Source organism: Camellia sinensis, chromosome 2, assembly GCF_055761805.1.
Source record: "Camellia sinensis isolate YWXY chromosome 2, ASM5576180v1, whole genome shotgun sequence".
In the NCBI taxonomy this organism is placed as follows: Eukaryota; Viridiplantae; Streptophyta; class Magnoliopsida; order Ericales; family Theaceae; genus Camellia; species Camellia sinensis.
Genome location: NC_138962.1, coordinates 57,122,785 through 57,145,894, shown reverse-complemented (window position 1 = coordinate 57,145,894; position 23,110 = coordinate 57,122,785). Strand labels below are relative to the sequence as shown.

The 23,110-nt window shown below is 34.6% G+C and overlaps 2 protein-coding genes across 2 annotated transcripts; one reads left to right on the top strand and one right to left on the bottom strand.

Annotated features, from left to right (window-relative positions):
• Window positions 1–2,130: 2,130 nt before the first annotated feature.
• On the top strand, window positions 2,131–8,424 carry LOC114264220 (stromal 70 kDa heat shock-related protein, chloroplastic). Its single transcript, XM_028204816.2, has 8 exons — window positions 2,131–2,972; window positions 3,930–4,182; window positions 4,615–4,694; window positions 4,815–4,957; window positions 5,047–5,145; window positions 5,414–5,603; window positions 5,824–6,222; window positions 7,710–8,424. Exons 1-8 carry the CDS (start codon window positions 2,409–2,411, stop codon window positions 8,112–8,114), a joined length of 2,133 nt encoding a protein of 710 aa, XP_028060617.1. The 5' UTR covers window positions 2,131–2,408; the 3' UTR covers window positions 8,115–8,424.
• Window positions 8,425–11,620: 3,196 nt separating this feature from the next.
• Window positions 11,621–22,419, bottom strand: LOC114264219 (clathrin adaptor complexes medium subunit family protein). The gene is made up of 12 exons (XM_028204814.2): window positions 22,262–22,419; window positions 21,894–21,960; window positions 21,742–21,781; window positions 19,474–19,697; window positions 18,910–19,152; window positions 18,622–18,802; window positions 16,301–16,605; window positions 13,915–14,107; window positions 13,659–13,812; window positions 12,920–12,982; window positions 12,716–12,812; window positions 11,621–11,975 (listed from the first exon to the last, which is right to left on the bottom strand). Exons 2-12 carry the CDS (start codon window positions 21,894–21,896, stop codon window positions 11,886–11,888), a joined length of 1,593 nt encoding a protein of 530 aa, XP_028060615.1. The 5' UTR covers window positions 21,897–21,960; window positions 22,262–22,419; the 3' UTR covers window positions 11,621–11,885.
• Window positions 22,420–23,110: the final 691 nt, after the last annotated feature.

The window sequence follows — 23,110 nt, the reverse complement described above, 5'->3', positions numbered from 1 at the left end:
TCTTTTCGTAATTAGACAAAAAGTCATCCCAAACATACAATTTTTTTTTACCTACCTTTTTAGCCAAATAGCCAAAAAGTTACTAAATTAGCCTGTTCCCAAACGAGGCCTTATTACTAATTTGAATATTTTTCACTTGAACCTTTTGAACTGCTGCTGTGCTGGGCTGTTTGAACATCTGTTTTTGGGCTGTTTGAACCTCTGTTTTGGGCTGTTTGAACTCCTGATTTAATCAAATATTAAATACATTCTAACAATATTTAAGATAAAGGTTTAGGTGAGAAATAATTAGGCAAAATAAATTTTGATTCTATTTTTTTCTTTCAAATAAATTAAAACATAATTAAATAAATCATCAAAATAAATTTTGGATTCTATTAAAATATAATTAAATAAATCATCAAAATAAATTTTGGATTCTATTTTTCTCTTTCAAATAAATTAAAACATAATTAAATAAATTATCAAAATAAATAAGTCTAACAGATGCATTTAGCTTTTTCAATTTACAATTAATTGTAAAATTCACTGTTTTAGAATGACGATTCGTGTGTTTTGTTATATATATTATTGTGTGTTTTGTTGCAAAAAATTCTGGGGCTCCCTCCGCGATGTAGAGAGGTGTCAATACTTTCTTCAGATTGGTTGCAAAATTATTTTTCTAAAGATTACTATTTGTCAGGTTATGTTATTTATGTTATCTGTATTATGTTATTTCAATAAGATATTTTTGGTTCGGGGTACTATAACACTCACCAGTATATCAGGTGTTAGCCACAAACTAATGGTAAGAGTACTGACTTGATCTTTTATCAGGTACTATAGACTTTACAAATTTTAACGTGATACATACAAATTACAACTACATTTTGATCCTAATATTATTTACACCGTGCCTTTAGGCACGGACATATACTAGTTTATATATATAATAAAATTTAATCACAAAATAATAATCCAAGATAATCTTTTAATAATTAATTTTAAATTTATTGTATTACTGTTAATCTCAAATCAAAAAAGAAGTATTATAGAATAGTAAGAGTAGGAGAGAAAAAAATTACAAAAACATATTAAGGCCTCGTTTGGGAACAGGTTAATTTAGTAATTTTTTGGCTATTTGGCTAAAATATGAGCTAAAAAAAAACTAGTATGTTTGAAATGACTTTTTGAATTTTTATGAAAAGATGTGCAAAAAATAGAGAGAAAAGAGAATTTTTGACTTTTTGATATGTTTTGTTGGCTTTTAAATTTTTTTAGTGATTTTTTGACTTTTTAACTAAAAAGTTACTTGCCAAACGAGGCCTAAATATAAATAATTTTATAACAAGATGCTAGTGAAATGATATGTGAATGCAAGTGCCCTGCCGTGCCCTCCATGTTAAAAAAAAAGAAAAAAAACGTGGTAGTTCGAACTGAAAGGACTTAAATAGCTCGAATAAGTGTTAGCCGATCGTCCTTCCGGATAACTAGTCAGATGTTCGCCCAGATTTACCACAACTGTCAGTCTTCTTACCAGACGACCGTCTACATGTCCGTCCTAGCGATCGGCAAAATAAATTTCAACCCACTCAAGCCAACCTCATATTCGGATTATCAACTGCTCAAAAAAAAATTCCGTTATGTGATTCTCCCAATCGAAAGAGGGAATAGACACAAAGGGTCCGTTTGTTTTGGGTTAAGTAGATGAGAGGGGATTAGGATGGTGGAGGTATTATTTAATGTTGTGTTTGTTTGTAGAGTTGAGAAGGGGATTAGGATGGTAGAGGTAATATAGATGGAGGTTGGAGAGGGGATTGAGATAGAGGTTAGGGAGATGATATTAGAAAAATAGCGAGGGGATTATAAATTTTTTATTTTTTTTATTTGTTGTATATTGAGAATTTTTTTATAAATATTAATGTTTAATTTTTTATATTTTTTTATTTATTTTATTATTTTATATAAAAATAATTTAACAATTCCTACACTAATAACTATCATCAAAACAAATACAATTTTACTTAATTCCATCACTATCAATCCTTTCACTATTAATCCCCTCACTATAAATTTTCTCCATTCAATCTCCGAAAACAAACGAGTCAAAAAAACCTTTCTAAAACTCGCCACGTGGCATCACTTACCCCTCACTATCGCTCCTCCTAAAACCCTTCTCTCTCACTTATCGTCCGCGAACTCTCTGGAAACAGAACTTCAACCCCTCACTCACTCCATCTATCTATCAACCAAACCTCGCTCCTAACAATCTTGCTTTCACCATCACACTTCCCCACGCCAACCTCCAAAACCTCTCAATTCTCTCTCTCTCTCTCTCTCTCTCTTTCTACACACACATATACATATAACATACATACTGCTTCAATTACTAGGGTTAGGGTTCGAGTTTTGTTGATTCAAACACAGAAATGGCGACATCCACGGCTCAGATTCACGTTCTCGGAGGAACCGTGTTCGCATCGTCGTCATCGAAGCATTCAAATGGAAAATCTCCGAGAACATTGTTCTTCGGCCATCAACGACTGACCAGCAACAACACGCCGTCGTTTCATATCCCCAAGCTGAAGAAGAACAACAGCAGCCGGAGAAGCGGGGGCGTTGGACCGGTGAGAGTGGTGGCGGAGAAGGTAGTAGGGATCGATCTCGGTACTACGAACTCGGCTGTGGCGGCGATGGAGGGAGGCAAGCCTGTCATCGTCACAAACTCCGAGGGGCAGCGAACGACGCCGTCTGTGGTGGCGTATACAAAGGTTGGGGATTTGCTTGTAGGTCAGATTGCTAAGAGGCAAGCTGTGGTCAACTCTGAGAACACTTTCTTCTCTGTCAAGAGGTTTATTGGGAGGAAAATGTCTGAGGTTGATGAGGAAGCTAAGCAGGTTTCCTACACCGTGGTTCGCGATGAGAACGGTAATGTTAAGCTTGAGTGCCCTGCTATGGGCAGGCAATTTGCTGCTGAGGAAATCTCTGCTCAGGTAAAACATTTAGTATTTGATTGATGTGGTGCGGATATGACATGATTATGCTTTTTATTCGTTTGGATGTGTTTTTGGGTTTGAATTTAGGCTCCTGAACCCATTACCTTTTTAATCAGAATTTTCGTGATGACACAAAATGGGGAAAAGGATAATAGAATTGTATTTGTTTTCATGGTGAATTGGTTGTGGAATATTTATTTTCTTGTGAACTACCCTTTTGGGATTCTAATATCTTTGGATTTTTATGCATTTGATTGCTAATTTTAAAATTTTATTTATGTGATTGATATGAGATTGCAATTTATCTTTAATCTGAGTTTTCGTGATGGCACAAAATGTGGAAATGGATACTAGAATTGTATTGCTTTTCATGGTGAATTGGCTGTTGAATATGCATTTTCTTGCGAACTACTCTTTTGGGATTATGTTATCCTAGAATAAAATGGATAATATAAGCAAAGTAATCCTAAGAGAAATTTCTGAAATCAAAAGTGAGAGCTGAGCAGCTCCATATGGAAACTTTTTTGGTTAATGCTTTGAGTGGAATCTATTTGCTAATAAATATGTATAATAATGTCAATTGAAGGTCATGATAAATATGTATAATAATGTCAATTGAAGGTCATGATATGGGTGTCGGTACTAATAATGCTTATGATACGGCATTCTTGTCTGCATCTCACTTTTTAGCCTTTTAGGTGCTTTTGTTTGTTGTTTTCCTTTGGCTTTGGTATTCCATACTGCATGACTAACTACTGTTCATTTTGATATTTACTGTGTGTTATAATTTTATACGGCTGTTTGCTATTTTTTTTATTTATTTTTTTCATTCATTAAAAAATATATATATATATGCTCAAGAATGTTGAATTGTGGTTTGTTTCATTTTCTCATGGATATAATTCTTTTAAAAACAGAACTTTATAAAGTTACTCTCTTTTTCTTTTTGATTAGGTTTTGAGAAAACTTGTGGATGATGCATCAAAATTTTTGAACGACAAAGTTACTAAAGCGGTGGTCACAGTACCTGCGTACTTCAATGATTCCCAACGGACAGCGACAAAGGATGCTGGTCGGATTGCTGGCTTAGAAGTTTTACGAATTATCAATGAGCCTACTGCTGCTTCACTGGCATATGGCTTTGAAAAGAAGAACAATGAAACCATTCTAGTATTTGACCTTGGAGGTGGTACCTTTGATGTTTCAGGTATTGTGACTATCTCACGAATACTCTTTGTATATCCTGGAACATTGTTGGTCATTTCTATTCTAGAACTTTTTGTCATGATTTACAATTATTGAAACATGATATCATGAACCTGTTGACTCTGTTCTTCGTTACTTTTTTCTACCTGCCAATCTTTACTTGAAGTTCATTTTCTTGTAGCTATGCAACATCCTCACATGCATTAGCATTTTGCTTTAACAAATTAGGTTAGGATAAAGCTATTAGATTGTATCTTCCAGATGATGAGTTCTTTGCGCACTTCAATGAGATGTACAAATTGGAGTATGTGCTTGTTGTCAGTAGAGATTATCATTGTATTGACATATTTAACTCCATTGTTAAAGGATTGCTGACAATGGTTTGTTTCTAAGCAACTTTGTATTCATAATAGTTGTTTCTCTTGAATCACAGTTCTTGAGGTTGGCGATGGAGTGTTTGAGGTGCTTTCTACTTCTGGTGATACACATCTGGGTGGTGATGACTTCGACAAGGTTGACAGTCTTTGCCCATGTTATGCTCTATGATAAACGTTTGTTTATTTTTATTGTTACTTATATTTCGTTTGGTGAGTTACTACTGAATATAATTTACGACTTGTATTCTTCTTGCAGAGAATTGTAGATTGGCTTGCTGCTAATTTTAAGAGAGATGAAGGCATAGATCTTTTGAGGGACAAACAAGCTCTTCAGCGTCTAACTGAGACAGCCGAGAAAGCAAAAATGGAATTGTCGTCTTTGACACAGACAAATATTAGGTATGTGTGGTCTGTGGTATCTCTGAGCCTCATCATCGTAATAGATCTCTCTCTCAATTATGATTGATGGTTATTTTTCTTTTCTCCAGTTTGCCTTTCATTACAGCCACTGCAGATGGCCCCAAACATATTGAAACCACCATTACAAGGGCAAAGTTTGAGGAATTATGTTCAGATCTGCTTGACAGGTAACTAGTACCATTTCAATTAAGTTTCCAATTAGATTGCTTATTACATTATATATAGAATGACTTGATTGCCAATTGGTTTGTGGCTGTTCCAGCTTATATTACCAAAAGAAAACTCTCTCTCTCTCTCTCTCTCTCTCTCTCTCTCTCTCTCTCTCTCATTCATATTCTCTTTTTAGGCTGGCTATTATTGTCAATTTGTTAGTTCACAAGTGAACCTTGCACCAATATGGAGGCACTCAGATTTAAGTTTTGATTTTGACCCTAGGCTTAAAAGACCAGTTGAAACTGCATTGAGGGATGCAAAACTGGCTTTCACTGATCTAGATGAAGTGATCCTTGTCGGTGGTTCAACACGTACTCCAGCTGTTCAGGAACTTGTTAGAAGATTGACCGGAAAGGAACCCAATGTTTCAGTAAATCCTGATGAAGTCGTTGCCCTTGGTGCTGCAGTTCAGGTCAATCCTTATCTTATTTTCCTGCTATATTCATATTTCGTGTGTGCATTTGTCCCTCGTTATCATCCTTTGAGGCGACTTAACACCCGGTGAAGACTAAGCTTGTTTTGTAGTTGGAGTGTTAATTGTGGTTACTTTTGGTTTAATTTTGTGGTTTGAATTCTTATTTTAGCTTTTGTTTGTGGGCTAATCTTCTATGCATTTATTCAATTTGTTTCAGGCTGGTGTTTTGTCTGGAGATGTCAGTGACATTGTCCTTCTCGACGTGACCCCATTATCTATCGGTCTGGAAACTCTTGGTGGTGTTATGACAAAAATTATCACAAGAAACACAACTTTGCCCACCTCAAAGTCAGAAGTGTTCTCAACAGCTGCTGATGGGCAGACTAGTGTGGAGATTAATGTTCTCCAAGGTGAGAGAGAATTTGTTAGGGACAACAAATCTCTTGGCAGCTTCCGTCTGGATGGAATCCCACCTGCCCCACGCGGAGTTCCTCAAATTGAAGTCAAGTTTGACATTGATGCAAATGGCATTCTCTCTGTCACTGCCGTTGATAAAGGCACCGGGAAGAAGCAAGATATTACCATTACTGGTGCAAGCACCTTGCCTGGTGATGAGGTAGTTTTTCCTAAACAAGGTGTTATCAACTAAGTTTTTACTATTATCAGTAGTTGCTAGCTTGATTGGCATCTCCTACCACTGTGGTAGAAAGTAGGGGTGCAACTCGGGCAGATTCAATCGGGTTGGGAGGTTGTCCAAGCCTAGGCCAAGTTGTGCTAAGACCCACCCAAGCCTGAATTGTAACCCGAGGTTGTTTTCCCAAGCCTGACTCGAGTTAAACCCGAATTGTCCGAGTTGCCAAAATTGTAAATGAATTTCAGTTTTTTTTTTTTTTTTTTTTTTTTTGCAGTTACATTATTAAATTATTAAAATTTGACTCTATTTACAATTTTTTTTTTATTTATAGAAAATTATTAATACCATCAAAACAAATAATTTATATAATGTAAGAGAGATGCCACTATAGTAATCCTTACAATTTATGAGTGAAAATAAAAAGAAAAAAAAAAGTACGATTTAATGTTATTTGTATATATAATATATATTCAATATGATTTAATAATATAAATTACTTTAATATCATGTAATGGCTAATAATATATATGTATATTTAATATTTTTATATATCTATATATGTATAATTCGGATTTGGGGTTGGTTGACGTCTTTGCCCAAGTCTGCTCAAATTTAATTCAGGCTTTTAAATTTTTGTCTAAGTCCGTACCGAATTTAAAAATATTTTGTCCAAGTCCTAAAAAAATTCGGGCTGCTCGGGTTGAGCCTGCCCAAGTTGCAACCCTAGTAGAAAGGTGTTGGTTGAGTCCCAGTGATGATGTGTTTTTTAACCCTCACACGCCCGTTAGTGGGGCTGCAAATGGGAGAGTAGTAAGTTGTTCGCGCTTGGTTTGGAACTTAATGGGTTTCAAAACGTGTTCAAGTTTGGCTTGTTTATATGATGAGCTAATCTGGGATGAGTTTTTAATGAGTCGAACACTAGGCAAGGTTGAGTAGATTTTCTTATAGTGCATATGGGCTTATCGAGCCAAGTAATAGATTGCTCAAGTTGGGCTTGAAAACTTAATGAGCTTTAAAAATGTGTTCAACGTTGGCTTGTTTGCATAACAAGCCGACATCAGTCAAGCACAAGTATTGGTTCGTTTCGCAGACCTACCCCTAAGAAGTAAATTAAATAATATAGAGTTGGAGGGAAAGAAGAAGAAATAAAGGCTACTTATCTGGTTTCCTCCCTAGCCATATCTCAAGTTTTTGTAATACTATGAATTCACTGTTTTTTAGCAGTACATTACTTGGGCCAAAATATAGATTTTACTCTAGAGCCGATTCAGACCTTAAGCCATAGCATTTTAATTTTAAATGGGATGCTGGTGATTGATGCATGCTCTATTTAAATCTCATGAAGCCTCATGCAAGCTTCATGTGATTAAATACTCCCAGGTCATTTGCTTACTGTAACCGAGTATACAGCTTTGTGTAAAGCTACTTCAATGGAATAATACCAACGCTGTGTCTATAAAATTACACAGGTAGAGAGGATGGTTAAAGAAGCCGAAAAGTTTGCCAAGGAAGACAAGGAGAAGAGAGATGCCATAGACACAAAGAACCAAGCAGATTCTGTGGTGTACCAGACAGAGAAGCAGCTAAAGGAATTGGGAGACAAGGTTCCGGCCCCAGTGAAGGAAAAGGTTGAGGCCAAACTCGGGGAGCTCAAGGATGCAATCTCAGGGGGATCAACTCAGACCATGAAGGACGCCATGGCTGCCCTTAACCAAGAAGTCATGCAGCTCGGCCAATCACTCTATAACCAGCCCGGTGCTGCTGGGCCTGGTGCTGGGCCTGCCCCAGGTGGTAGTACTGGGCCTTCAGAATCATCGTCAGGCAAAGGACCTGATGGGGATGTCATTGATGCAGACTTTACTGACAGCAAGTGAGAAGACAACACAGGAGATTAAGATCGATGGCCAGCTGATTTTACCCTTTCTGGTTCAATTTCCTACTTACTGTGTGTATAAGTGATGATTTTGTTAGAATGGGATTTGATGCTGGGCCATATTTTTTCAGGATTTTCATTTGGATGAGTGGGAAAATGTTAGGATAATAGATGGGGATTAAACTGGTTTTGGGTGATAGATACCATATTGATATGGAAACTTGAGGGAATCTACACCTTGAATGATGTTTGATTGATTTGATTTGCTAAAGATGGAAGATAACATGCAATAAGAATTTTGTTCTTCTAAAGCTTGTTTTTATGAGAATTTGGGGCGTATTTTGTTTGCTTTTTCATGAGCCTTGTTGTCATGATGAAAGGTAATTCCTTGGCCATTGTTGCCCTTGAAGTGCGTGCTATCCCATCGTTGGGCGCTCACGTTTTTGGTCTTTTTGGCTTGTGAATTTGTGCACACTTTTCAAGATTACAATCTGAGTTTGTTTAGTAGATGTATGAAAAGTGGTTTTTGCATATGAACAATGGGAAGGGTTGTTTGGAGTGTCTAAGTGCATTTTTTATCTTTTTAGACTAAAATGTTGAGGTTGAAAATATGAATGTTTGAGTTAATTTTTTGATTTTTTATGAAAAAATATATATTAAAAAATTGTATAAATTAATGTGTAGAGAAAAATTAATATTGGGAGTTGTGTAGTCGTAATTGTTGACTTTTGATAAATAGTAATAATTTTTTAATTTTTTGAGTAACTTTTTGACTTTTTTGAGACTTTCCAAACTTGGGAGACTCCTGTTTTAGTAAAAAGTTGATTTTTTTAGTTTATTTTGTTTTTTGGTGGGTAAGTTATGTGAGAGATGATGTGATTTAAAATGGATAAAAAATTAGAAACTAACTTTTTATCAACTTTTTAAAAGATTCCAATATTGTATTAGCTTGGTGCAACTTTGACGGCTGTTTATGGTTTTTCTTTATTTATTTGGGAGTGTGTTAGAATGTTCAGTACACTTTCTAGTAGGGAAAAAAAAATGATCATCTGGAAGTTGGAGAAATGGTGATTTTGGTTGCTGTTTTTTTTATCGACTCACAGTTTGGGAAAAGTTAAATCAAATGGGCTATTGTTGTCTTTGAACCTTTCCATAGGAACTAGAATTTAACTGGAATTGTGGATGTTGCTGCGTGGTCCCTCGTGTGGGTCAATTCTAAACTTATTTTACTAATTCAAATCGTTTTATTATGTATAGTTTAGATCATTCATAATAAAAAAAAAATTAATTAATCAAATATTTGCAATTACATAATAAGATCACATTTGTTTTAAAAAAAAAAAAAAAACATTTATGATTATTCACCAAATATGGCAGTTAACAAATTTGGCAATTTTTTCATATTTTCTCAAGGTGTTTTAGAAAGATGATTAAAAATTAATTTTTTTATTTTTTAAACTTTTTTTTACTATTTTATGTAAAAGGAAATAGAGGTAATGTGACTCAAAATAAATTGAAAGTTTCCTATAACCTTCTTTTCTTTTTTTTTTTTCTTTTTTTTGATGAGTTGCCCAAACAGCCTTCAATCTGTGCATCAACCTTTTTATTTTTAATTGTTTCTACATTAACATGGCCTTTATGTCAAACAGACCATAACATCTGTCCAAGCCTCAGTCTGGAAATTTCAGTCTGCCAATCAGAGACTGCCAATCAGATTTTACTCGCACACTTGATTTTGACATCAACTTGTTAGGTAAATAAGTTCAAAGGAAGTGATCGACAACGCTAAAAATAGAGTTTTAATATAAGTTTTAGTGATGTGACAATTAAAAAAAAACAAAAAGAATAAAAACATTAAGTTAAAATACCACATCACTATGAGAAATCCACTTTTGAGCCCTACCTAGAGCTCCAAACATTTTCCTAAGTTGAAATGCAAACCCATTTTAAAACTTAATTTTCACGTAAACACATTTTAAAACTTATTTTTTAAGTCAAATTTGAACGACCGACAGATAAAGTTTTCAATTACAGATAGCATATCTGAGTGAGAAGAATACACTACTATTGTGTATCCGTCACACAGTACAGTACAGTACACAAAATCCCAATTATGACCCAATAACAAAAACACTCAAAAATAATGTCTTACAATATAAATATATAAAAAAAAAGTCCAAACAAAGGCTTGAATGCCATGACAAAAGGAGAAGGTAGGTTCATTCATGGAAATACAATAATCTTTTTTTAACAACTAAAGTCCAAAAATACGCTTACAGGCTTTCAATATCTTGCCAGTCCTATGCTGTTTCTTCTTCTTCTTCTTCTTCACAGATCTTGCCTGCATTGCATTGTTGTCGTACATTCCTTCACTATCATCATCACCATCATCAAAGGAGGATGATAATGTCACACACTGGTCATGAATCCTACAATACCCTTCAGAAACTGATGAAGATCTTCTCATGGAGAAAACCCTTTTCACTGCAGACTGCAGTGGTGGTGTTGTACCTTGCTGCTTGTTGTCTAACCTGAACCTGTGAGAAGAGGCTGTTGATGAAGAAGAAGACACTGCTGAGCTGTACTTCTTGCCCAGTATCACACCAAACCTCACTCCATTCCCATCTTCATTTTCTAGCTGATCTGGAGGGTACTCATTGGTGGTGCTCATCTGTTTGGTTTCTTGGGTTTTGGAGGTGTGGTTTGGGCTAGTTTTCTCAATGGGTTTTGGGGTTTGAGAGAAAGGTTGGAGATCTGATAAGTATATGGTACTTGATTTAGAATACCCATTCATTTTCTTGTTTCTCTTCTCTACGTTTCTTGGTTAAATGTGTAGTCAGAAATGGAGGTGAGGGGGCTAGAATTTATAGGCTATATCCTATTGAAGACAAGTTTGGGGGTACAGGAAGGAGTGGAGGTAGAACTGTAGAGCTAAAGGTTGAGGTGTGTATATGTAAGCAAAGACATTATAGATTTGAGGGTGGGACCCAAATGTGGGGGTACAAAGGATGGGCATGAAAGGTAAGACAAGACTAGAAACAAAAGGGTGGAGTGGAGTGAGAGTGCAAAGTTTGGAAGAGAAAATGTAAAACAGGAATCCATTTTTTGAGAAGTTAATTGGTGATTCAAAGAAAATACCCAATGCTTTTCCGAGTAACAAGATTACGAGAAGCATGCTTAAATAAAATGACATTGATAATATGATTTTTGGAAGTGTTAGAACTTTGATTCAAGTGTTATCAAAATTAATTAATTTTTTTGTTTTTGTTTTCTGGGTGTTAATCAAGTGCAAAAACTAAACTAGAAAAAAAAACCAACTGATTATCCCAATTAACCCAGACTTACAACTTGAACGAAGAAATAAGAAAGTTGCATCTTGTTCAGTTAGCGACGCGAATGTACAATCAAATAGTTTGATACTTGGCAACACAAGTTAAATCTAATCTATATAATAGAAGAGCTGACAATAAATGAATGACAAAATAATTGTAAAAAGATTAGCAACCATCCACCAATAAAACCATTTATTGAGAGAAAAATATGTCCAAGCTAATGAAAAGAACAACAATGCTACATATTCAGAAAAGTATATCTATGGACCAATACTACACAGCATCACAATGTCCCAAAAATTTCAGCAATAAAGAAACAGGGAACCAAAAAATAAGAAGTTAATGGTAGTCTCATTAGTAGCACAAGCTCCAAAAGAAAACGTCTTCAAAATCGTATTAAAAACTTTCTCAACCAATTTTCCTATATATTAAAACACAAGTCACACCACTTGGTAATTCTCGGTGGATAGAAGTGTTCTCTGAGCGAACCTTGGCGATGGTCCACCTCTCAGCGGCAAGACATTAAGCACCTGCCAAAGATTTATGCTCCATCATGCACAAATATGTCATAAACGTGCTTCAAAATCAACCCTAAACATGGCAATTATTCTACAAAAATCTAACAAACTGGTAAGTGGAACCCAAGAAAGAAAAGCACACATTTAGATGTTCTTCAAGATTTTTTAACAAAACAAAGTTAGTTGGTTAAACAAGATGACTTCACATGCAGACGTGCTATAGAACATGGCAAATAATCCCTATTCCAGGCATGTTGTAGATCTGTCATATAATGGCAAACAAGACGATTTCTCCAATTTCTGCTGACTACCATTTCCGGATGAGTAATTTGAACCAGTTTCATGCAAAATGAAACTGAATTAAACATCAATTGAAGTCATAAATCAGAATAAACATTTAAAGAGTTCTTCGCTTTAAATTAGTGCAACTTTGCAGCTACCTTCTGATCTACTCTAATACAAGTTCACCATTCAAGAGAGGTGCATTTAATTCTTATTAAAAGTCTATGTTGCAGACGTTATAGATGCATATAAATGTCAACCGAAATTAAGTACAACACAAACACCATTATTATTGGCTGAAAAAATTGAACGAAGCAACTATAAATGGAAAAAGAAAAGTAAACCTTTTCTATGCTGCAGGCATTATAGATGCATATAAATGTCAACCAAAATTAAGTACAACACCAACACCATTATTATTGGCTGAGAAATTGAATGAATCAACTATAAATGGAAAAAGAGAAGTAAACCTTCAGTTCACTGAATGTGCTTGCAGCAGTAAAACGCACAGAAATCGGGAAAAAGACTGATGCATCTACTGGAGGGACAACAAACTCCATAGATCCACTGCCAAGTGTTCCAAAATGAAGTTAGAAACCAAACAAGCACTACAAATTCTAGAATGCACAATAAATTTTAGTTTTTAAATAAAAGAAACATCATCATATACTGACCTGCGGTTTGAGTTATCAATGAGAAGTATGGACCACTCTAAAATGGAATTTCTGGAATCATACCTGTGAGAAAACATACAGGTATTGTAAACCCAACTCCATTGAACAAGAGAAGTGGAACAAAAACCCATTTATTGGTGAGCAAATCATTAAACTGTGTACCTTCTAAAACGTCTGTTGAAAGCGAAATCAAAAAAGGGAGTAATCAAAGCAGCTATATGAGGTTTTTGCAGTAATTATTGTGGGAATATCAAGCTATAATTTTAAGAAGTTACATAACAAGATCTTGATAAGCTGGTACATCTATTCCATTTCCTGAAGGGTCATTTTAAAACCATTTTGAAGTGGTATAGATGAAACATCAAAAATGTATAATACATTTTTCAAATTTTGCGGGAAAAAGAAAAACAGCAAGTGGTCCCAAAATATTTTTCACATTTTGCCTTCTCTCATACTGCTAAACAGAGAAAAATGATGTGAAAAGCATATCAATGCAAAACAATCATGACTTCCAAATAAATAAATAAAAATAGTCTTTCCTACAAAATGCAATTATATTTTGGAGGATATAGCTTTTACCATGCCGTTCTAATTGACCCAACATCCATTTCTCCTAAAATTGATCTCAATTATAACTCACAATCCAAGGCTCCATCAAACAATTGCTCAGCTGTCAAACAATAATGACCTAAAACTGTATGAACATAAGATTTAATAACAATATAAATTAAGAGTTCACCTCCATTCACCATCAATCTGCTTTACATTTGGTGCCTCTCTAAGAGCTGGAAGAGGTACTGAAATCACAACATTCTGCAAATCAAATGTTGATGAAGCTTCATACTCGATACTGACGTAAGTTTCAGTTCCAGAAACCGAGGGCCAGCAGTTGACTGAGACAAAACCAGATTTTAATGAATAACAAGGGCTTTAAAAGAAGTGGGTGGGGGGGGCTCATACACCAGAAAGATAAATAGCAGGAAATGCAAACCCACTCGTCAATGGCACAACTGACTCATCTACACTTTGCATTCTCCACTTCAACAGGCCAACACCATCACCAGCTTGACCAGCAGGAAACGGCCTGTTAGGATCTTTGAGGCCTAAAATATTTTCATTGGAAAACAGTTCTTTGTTGATGTTAGGGTGGGTCTTGAAGAGGACACCTGGATTGCCTCCAGTCTCAATCTGAAAGTAAGACAAGATGTTAAAGCATGCCATTAGATAAAGCATCAGAATTTAAATATACATACTCAACTCATGGAGAAAAAAGTATGCACTTCTAAAGGTACCACAAAAATTGGCTTTAAAAAGTCATTAATATTTTAACAGCAGAAATAAACTGAAGGCAACATTATAGTCTCTAAATATGGTGAAGAACTAAACTCCTGTTTGAATTTCCAATTGAAATTGAATGGGGCCATTCCTTTCTCACAAAAAAATTTAACTTAAAACTCATCACCTTGAACTGTTATTTCCATAAAGCCTATAAATGACCATATATGAAAAAAATCAGATGAAGTCACCATTTTTTTCTTTCTGATGAAGTCACCCTTTTTTTCAAACGGTTCCATTCAAGCTGATAGGCATTCACATTAAAATGAGAAATACATGGCAAATTATGGAGCCATTCAAATTCAAGGGATGGCCAAACAGGTCCTACATGTATACTACAGAAAATAATCATTTAGCTCTCAAATATCTCTTTCAAAAGGAAAGCTTTCTTTATTTTTTATAATTCTTCACACAATTCTCAGCTAGTGGAATGATATGACAAGATTCAAGTAGCTTATACTACAGGAATGAAGTAAATGCTTTTACTGAATGAATTATTTTCAGCAAGGTTGACACTCTTTGGGTGAAAAGTGATGATAAACAATCATAAAGATCTAACATGACAAAGATTTAACTTCCATCTTCTCTCAAACACGTCAAATAACGTCTAATATGACAAAGATCTACATGTCTCACATCAAACAAGTCAACATAAATTCATTCTAATGTTAACCATGACATATCGTAAAATCCCTAAGAACAGTAATACTTCAGCTTCTGTATATAATTGACCACAATCTTTTCCCATAATTCTAACAAGTGTAATATTAAATTCCTTTTCACTTGCACACAAGGTTTTAAAAAGTAGCCGCAACTGTTACGTAATGATTGGGGTGGTTACCGCTACCCGTTATGGCCGCTATAGCGGTGTGACGGAAATTTACATGTGTAACGGCCGTAACGGTCCGTTAGACACCGTTACACTCTTTTATAATATTTTGAATAGTTTCTTTTTCCCAAGAAAAAAATAAAAGTTCACAAAAAAAAGAACAAATACTCAAGTGATCCAAGCCTAAAGAAAAAATTTAATATGAATTTTTTTAAAAATTTATGGCACAATTTTTATTTGATAATCCTTTTATTTAATAATTGTGAATATTTTTTATTCAGATAGTTCAGGTATTGTAAAAAAATAATTGGGTAAATTACACTTACACCTTCTGAGGTTTGGTTTTAATACATATCACCCCTGACGTTTAGGAAATTACACTAACCTCCTTATCATTGTAATTATTTAGACGGAATGAAGACATTGAACTCATGCACTCTCTCTTTTTCTTGCTTTGCTTTACTTTACTTTCTCTTTTTTTTCCTCTTTCCTTAACTTTTTTTTTTTTCCCCTTCTACTTTCTTTTTTTTTTTTTAATGTAATTTCCTCTGTTTTTCTATTAGGAGTTGTTACCTTTTATATAAGCAGGGGGTTTGTGAAATGAAACTATTAACCACAGAGGTGGGAATGTAATTTCCAAAACGTCAGGGGATGGATAATAATTGAACCAAACCTCAAGGGTTGTCAATGTAATTTACCCAAAATAATTTGTAGACATTTAAAATTAATTATTCTTAAAATCATTAATTATTGAAATAAAATGTAAAAAACTCCTTTTATAATGATTTGAAAATATAAAATATATTGGATCATACTTAAAAATTAACAAAGATTGATCAAAATTTATTTTAAATCCCAGTAAATGTGATTTGGAAAAATATATATATATATATATATATATATGCATATTGGTAAGTTTTCTTCAAATTGTGCGGGAAAAAAAAATCACGGTTTCGGTTACCGTAACCGTTACGTTACGTTACGGCCGTTACACCCTGCTACCGCTTTTCAAAACCTTGCTTGCACATAAAATATAAGCATCATACAAACGCGCACCGTTATTTCCAAATCATGAATGTGCAGACAAACACACGCCATTATTTCCAAATCACGCATGTGCACACATAACCATAAAATACCAAGACAAGCATGTCTGCTTGAGAGAGAGAGAGAGAGAGAGAGAGAGAGAGAGAGAGAGAGAGAGAGAGAGAGAGAACCTGAACTTGGATGAGCCCATCTTCCTGGTTAAGAATTTGAAGAGACAAGGTTCCCTGAACATCAAAGTTACTGACACCACCATCTCGCTTTAGTGTCACATTGATTTTCTCGTCAACAGTCAATGTAATGGGATCAGTTGGTGGTGGAGCAGCTGCTCTGGTTGGACCAGCACTTGGACGGACATCCTCAAGAATAACTTCCCCTTCAGCTTTCAAAGATTCCAAAAACTGGTTTGCCCTTTGTGTTTTACCAAGCTTCATACCAAGACCTTTAGGAGGTGCAGTAGCAGATGCAGCTGGACGACCTAATGAAGCAATACACAAATAGTCTAAGTATATCCCTAGTTGATTTCCAATCATCTGGCACCATACTTCATGAACAACAAATACCTTTGGTCAATGGAGGGAAAACCAACCCTAGTCACTGATCTCAGGAGTCTAATGCATAACCGAATATCAAGAACACAGTTGTAAATAAATTCACACTGTACAGGTGCAGATGTTATGCATGCAAGTGTTTAGCTGTTAAAAGTAACTAAGAGATGTGGAAAACCATAAGACTATCTCACATAATCCAGGATTTTTAGGCCTAGTTTGGCATGTCCAAAAAAAGACAAAAGTCAAAAAGTTATCACTATTCACTAAAAAATATTAAAAAATTAATTTTACATACAAAATTACAAGATAGATTTGACCCGTTCAGATCTGTGGCTGCCTTTTTTCAAGAAAAATTGCACAGCTGGGGTGCAATTTTAACACACTGCTGTTCGGCCTGTGGGGGTCCATCACGGGTCCCGTTTTGATAATCTGAACCGTTTAATGTGTAGAACTCGTCGAGTACTATATGTCTGTAAAAAATCACATTGATCGGATATCGCTAACTACATGATCAAATCAATTTTGTATAAAAAAAATGGATGGTGTTATAATTAACGGCTGAAAAAAAAAAAAACTAATCTAATCAGATAGCTCTCGATATCCAATCAATGTGATTTTTCACAGGCATATAGTATTCGACGAATTCTACACATTGAATGGTTCAGATTATCAAAATGGGACCCATGATGGCCCCCACGGGCCGAACAGCACCGTCTAGTGCAATGTCCGAAAAGTAGCCAATCATTTCTTAACATCAATTCAACTGTGCAGATAGTACGGCTGTACAACTCACACTCCTAATCTTCTCCTACACACTAATTTATACAATTTTTCAATACACATTTTTCCATAAAAAGTCAAAAAATTAACCCAAACAACCATATATTTTTTCCTCAACTTTTTAGTCTAAATAGTTAAAAAGTGTACTTATTTAAGACACACCAAACAACCCCTTAATATGGTGTCATTACATATGATTAGAAGGAATATTTTATCATAATTTAGATACATAAGTACATCATGGAAAGAGAAATGTGATCAGCACGAAGCATACTTTGTTTAACTATTGTTTAAATAGACCTAAACTGCTGATGCCAAATTCATTATTAACCAACCGTAAGTAGAAACTGAAGCATATACATCCACCACAGCTAGTTTCGAATAAGGATACTAGGACTTGATGATTTTTTTAGTCAGATATTGTACACAAATTATTTAGACAAGACCTGCATACCAGTGAGCTTGCTTCCAACAGTCTGTGTGTGTCATGGAAGAACATGCCATCATATACCCCCCAAAAAAACTTAAACACCCCCACCCCCACCCCCACCTCCCCCCCCCCCCCCAAAAAAAAAAAAAAAAAAAAAAAAAAAGCCATCAGATTATCTTAGGACTGTTTACTAATATATAAATGAAGACAGCTAAATCCACAGCTTTTATGGTTGTATTCACAGCCCTTCCTCTCACATAGGTGGGTCCCACATTGTGAGGAGCTGTGTATAGCTTAAATAGCCATGAATTTAGCAATCTCCTGCAAAAATTAACAAATTATTATCTTCTGAACATTCAGTTACCTTAAAAAACAGTTGCTCAAACATATTTGTGCAAAAGGTGGCGTATCATCCAAAAAAACCAAGATCCAGTCTTTGATTTCAAAAACGAATAAACAAAAGATACAGAAATTTAAAACTGAAAATCCAATAAATGCCAAAACAAAAGTAAAATGATAACATAGTTAGAGTTATGCAAGAAGACATAGTGCCATGTGATTACAGTCTTTAAACCTCCATGCAACATGGGTTTTAGCTATGGCAAAAACATTTAACCACTTTCCAGATAATCTTACATCACTTTATTTCACAGAAGGTTCATAATGACAAGCAAAATTTAGTCAAAGATTTGCACATTTATAAATTTCACACAGATGAACATGGACAACAAACCTTTAGACTTGCTGCTGGTGAAGGAATCCATATCAGTGCTTAATCCAAACCCAGAACCACCTCCAAAACCACTTCCACTGCTAGATATGCCACTATCACTACCAAAACCAGAATCAATTCTACCAGAACCCATTGACTGCATAGACATGAACCCTCCTTTATCACCTCTATTCTTTTCGATCTGCAAAGCATTCGCATATGATTTAACTAAACAAAGTTCACAAAAAAGCTGACAAAAATTATGAAAGGAGAGGACACTGCAGATGATTTCTCAGCCCCAGCAAATACCTTGCTTTTGTCAATCTCACTAGCTTTGCGCTTCATGATGTCCTTAGTCTCGTTGATCTTGCTCTGCATTACCAACTTGTGCAATCTCTCCTCATGACTCTCCATCTCACAGTATTGTTTAACCTGTGCAACAGTTACACTTTCCCTGTGCCCAAGGGAGATGACTTCATCAAATGCAAAAATCAGCTCAAAAGCTGTCTTGCAAATGCCCTCTTCATCTAGAGAAACAGAATATTCAGGAACCTATACACAGTTAAGGAGTCAATATAATGGACAGTGTCTATAACAGATCAGTATCTTGAAAAGCATCACCACTGACAAAAACATTCAACGTGATTGCAAGGAACTTGCACAAAGCTGCATTGGTATAACTTCATAAGAGAAAAATCAGATTTCACAAGACACCATGAGGCATTTTTTTTTTTTTTTTTTTTTTTAAGTATCAGAAGCATGTGAGGCTTAACTGGTAGAGAATAGAGAAACTCAACTCATTCAACAAAATGGACACATATATCAAGACAACAGCCAGTACAGTAATAGAAATAATAGCTATTGATAGGATACTAGTTTGGAAAGAAGCCTAAGTGTCTCCAAATCTTCAAGAATGTTGCTCTGTTTGTTTGTTACAAGCAGTAAATACAAAGCCTCTATTGGCTGGTAAACATAGCGCACATTTTCAGTCTCAATGTATGTATGTTGTTTTCCTGTTCCAACCAACTTGGGGAAAGCTGCAAGGAGCCCCTCAATTCTTATGCGAGACATATCCACAAATTGTCTTGAAACAAGTGCTGCAAAAAATATATAGGATAAAACTATTAACAGCATTACCTCAAACATGCACAAAATGCAAGAAAAAAACCTTCGATGTGGAAAAGAAAGCAGAAAATGAAAGACAGGCTGTGCTCCTGACAACCCATCCAACAAATCTCAACTTCAGAAATAAATTCACTGCCAAGTCACTTTTCCAACACTAACACCAGTAATTGTACTTCTATATATATATAGATGTGAGAGAGAGAGAGAGAGAGAGAGAGAGAGAGTATCATATATAAATAAAAATTCATAGTAGGGAAGTACTCCCAGCCTAGTCCTAATGGTGGTTTGGGAGGAGTAAACTTAACCTTTATCATAATTTGCACAAAATGATTGCTCTCAGAGTTTGAACCTACAACCTCAAGGTTGATGGACTGAGTTTTAAACTACATCGGTGATAGATCCATGCATAGAGATGGATAAATAATTAATACAAAACGTGCATAAAATCCCCACAAGTTACACTGCACAACCCACACACCCCAGCCTTCAAGAAAGGGGATGTTGGCACCACAATGAACAAAAAGAGAACATAAAACCAAAATAAAAATGAGAAAAAAATAATGGGGTCAAAGTTCTCTACTTTATTTCTTTTATGTTTTCTTTTGTGTAGTCTTCCTGTGTACTCATTGTCTTTCCTTTGTACCTGGTTGCACCCCCTTCAGCATATCTTTCTTTAACAAATTTACACACACACACAGAATGCAATGAAAATGGTACTAATGTAAAGCGAGCATGAAAAACACTCCTACAAGTTGTGAAAAAAGAGGTTCAAAATGCTTATTTTAGTTAGTTTTTTAGGCCAAAAAGCAAGCAAAATTGTGGATTCCAATGGGTAGAAATCACATAAAAGGGACACTGGGTTGAGACTGAACTAAATGAAGAAAGCCAAGGAATTGGGGCCGTTTTAGGTCTATGAATTACCCCGTGGAAAGCAAATCAGGCATTGCTTTGGTGTTCTTTGAGTACTAGGGTTGATCAATCAGCAAGGAAATAGGTAGGCTTGTAAATTAAGAGTTTAGGAGTAGGATAGAAGTTAATCAAATCCACTTCAAAGAAATATAAAGGCTTCAAATGTAGAGAATCAGAAGACAAGGAAAAAATAGAAGAGACAAGGCATCACAACTAGGTTCCCATAGGCACCACACCCAAGGTACAGTTGCATTGCACAATCACAAAAACACTTCAAAAACTCTAGAAAATTATTCTCTACACTTTTCCATTGAACTAAGGATTACATAGCTACATCTAAACTCTAGGAATATTCCTACTTGGATTTGGACTCTAAGTCACAAAGAATCCCCAATTAAAATTCACCAAGGGAATCCAATTACATGACCCAATATAAAATCATCGGCAATCCCTAAAGCTCATGTTCAAAAAATTAAAAATACCAAAACATAGATTCCTAAAACATGGTAGAACAGGAATTTATGTTTTCATGATTGGTATGAGAAGGGAGAAGTAAAAGGATGCAATAAGAACCTATTGAAAAACCTGCACCACAAGTAAGCCCATAATCTTCTCTCTCTTTTTACACATTTTTTCTTTCATGTGTATGAATAGTTTGTGAGGTATATACATTAACTTCCTAGTCAAGACCATTTGGGTATATTAGCATTTATCATTTATGCTTGCTACTTGTTTAGTTCTCTAATTGTCTCTTTTTAGCAATTGACTAATTTATTCAAACCAACTTGAGATCAATATACTTCCCTATATATTGTTATTATATAAAAACTCAAATTAATGTAAAAATGGATCTGATCCCCATAGGATAGTTTCCGTATCAAAAAGAAAAAAACAAAAGATTATTGTATAATGCTGCAATCATGTCATCTGATGCAGCATGTCGTGACTGATACAGGTTACCATTGTCTCCTACCCTATTCTGGTTCAATTGACAAAACAATCAGTCGTTTGTTTCAAATCCTTAAAGATTCCAATACGATAAGAATCATAAAATAATTGGTAAACCCAACGTAATGAAAATTATTTCAAAGATAGAAAGGGACTCACCTTTGCCAGATTTACTTATAATGGAAGCCGCAAGAACCACCTAAATCACAAAAATACACAGTATAACACTTGAAATTAAAAAAACAAAACTGCAAATATGTCAAAGAAACCACCAAGAAAACAAATCCACAAAAAAAAATTAAAAAAAATACCATGTTGACCCAATTGCAGTGCACCGTTCACTGATGAGAAAGCAGCAACGCAAGTCGTACCGAGTGCCTGGACAATCAAGAAAAGTTAACATAAACACACATATACCTAATTCATAGATTTATATGTATAGATCTAAGCAATGCACATATAATTGAGACTGATTTCGCAAATTGGAGCTCGTAAACAGCGAAAGTTCGGTTAATTGATCGGATCTAAGTTGCATAGAAATGTTGATCGCGAATTCGAAACACTTCATGGAATTTAAATAAAAAAAAAAAAACCTAGATCTGGAATTGCCAATGAAGAAAGTAACACGAATTGGTCGAAAAGGAATTAGATCTGTCAAATTTGAGAGACAGAAGAATACCTGATATGAGAGTCGGACCAAAGGAGCGCTACGAAGAGAAGTGAGATTTATGAATTTGTATTGGTTATATATTTTTCGACTCCTTAAGACTGCGAGTCTTGTGTTTTGTAATTGTAAGAAACTAGTGGGTGACCGTCCGATGCAAGGTAATTTATTATGTAGAAAATTTTAAAATTGAAAGTTAAATATAAATAAATTTATTAATGATGGATGAAAATTGTTATTACTGAATGTGATTTTATATAAAATAGGCTTATAAAAATATTTTTTCTCAAAGTTAAAAAAAATATATATTCTCAATCTGAAATCAAATTTTCATTTGTGTTAATTAAATTTATCAAAAATTATGAATTCTACTTGTATCAAAATATTTTTTCTAAAAAAATATATAAATAATAGAAAATTTTATAATATACAAATTATAACTTAGTCATAACTCCTGGTATATTATTTTGGTTATTAATTGAAAAAGTCTCTGCTAAGTTTTTATATCTTTAGTTATGTCTAAATTGGTGTATTAAATTTTTAATTATATTTCAAGTGGTATTTGATTAAGATCTATTGTAATATTTTTATATAAAAATATTTAAGTATTTTATTACGTGAAAAAGTGCTTGAAGTGGGTTAACTCAAATGCAAGATTTATGATTATATCAATAAGATCGTAGAAATTATTCACATTGATGCATAAAAAATTATAAATCCAAATAATAAATAGTGTCTTCAAAAGAAATTAGATACAAAATCTTCGTAACCTTAATAATTTCAGTTCTCAAAAGGGTTCTAATTAATTATGTAACATATCATAATAACTGCAAATTTTTTATTCCAACCAAATTATTTTTGCAT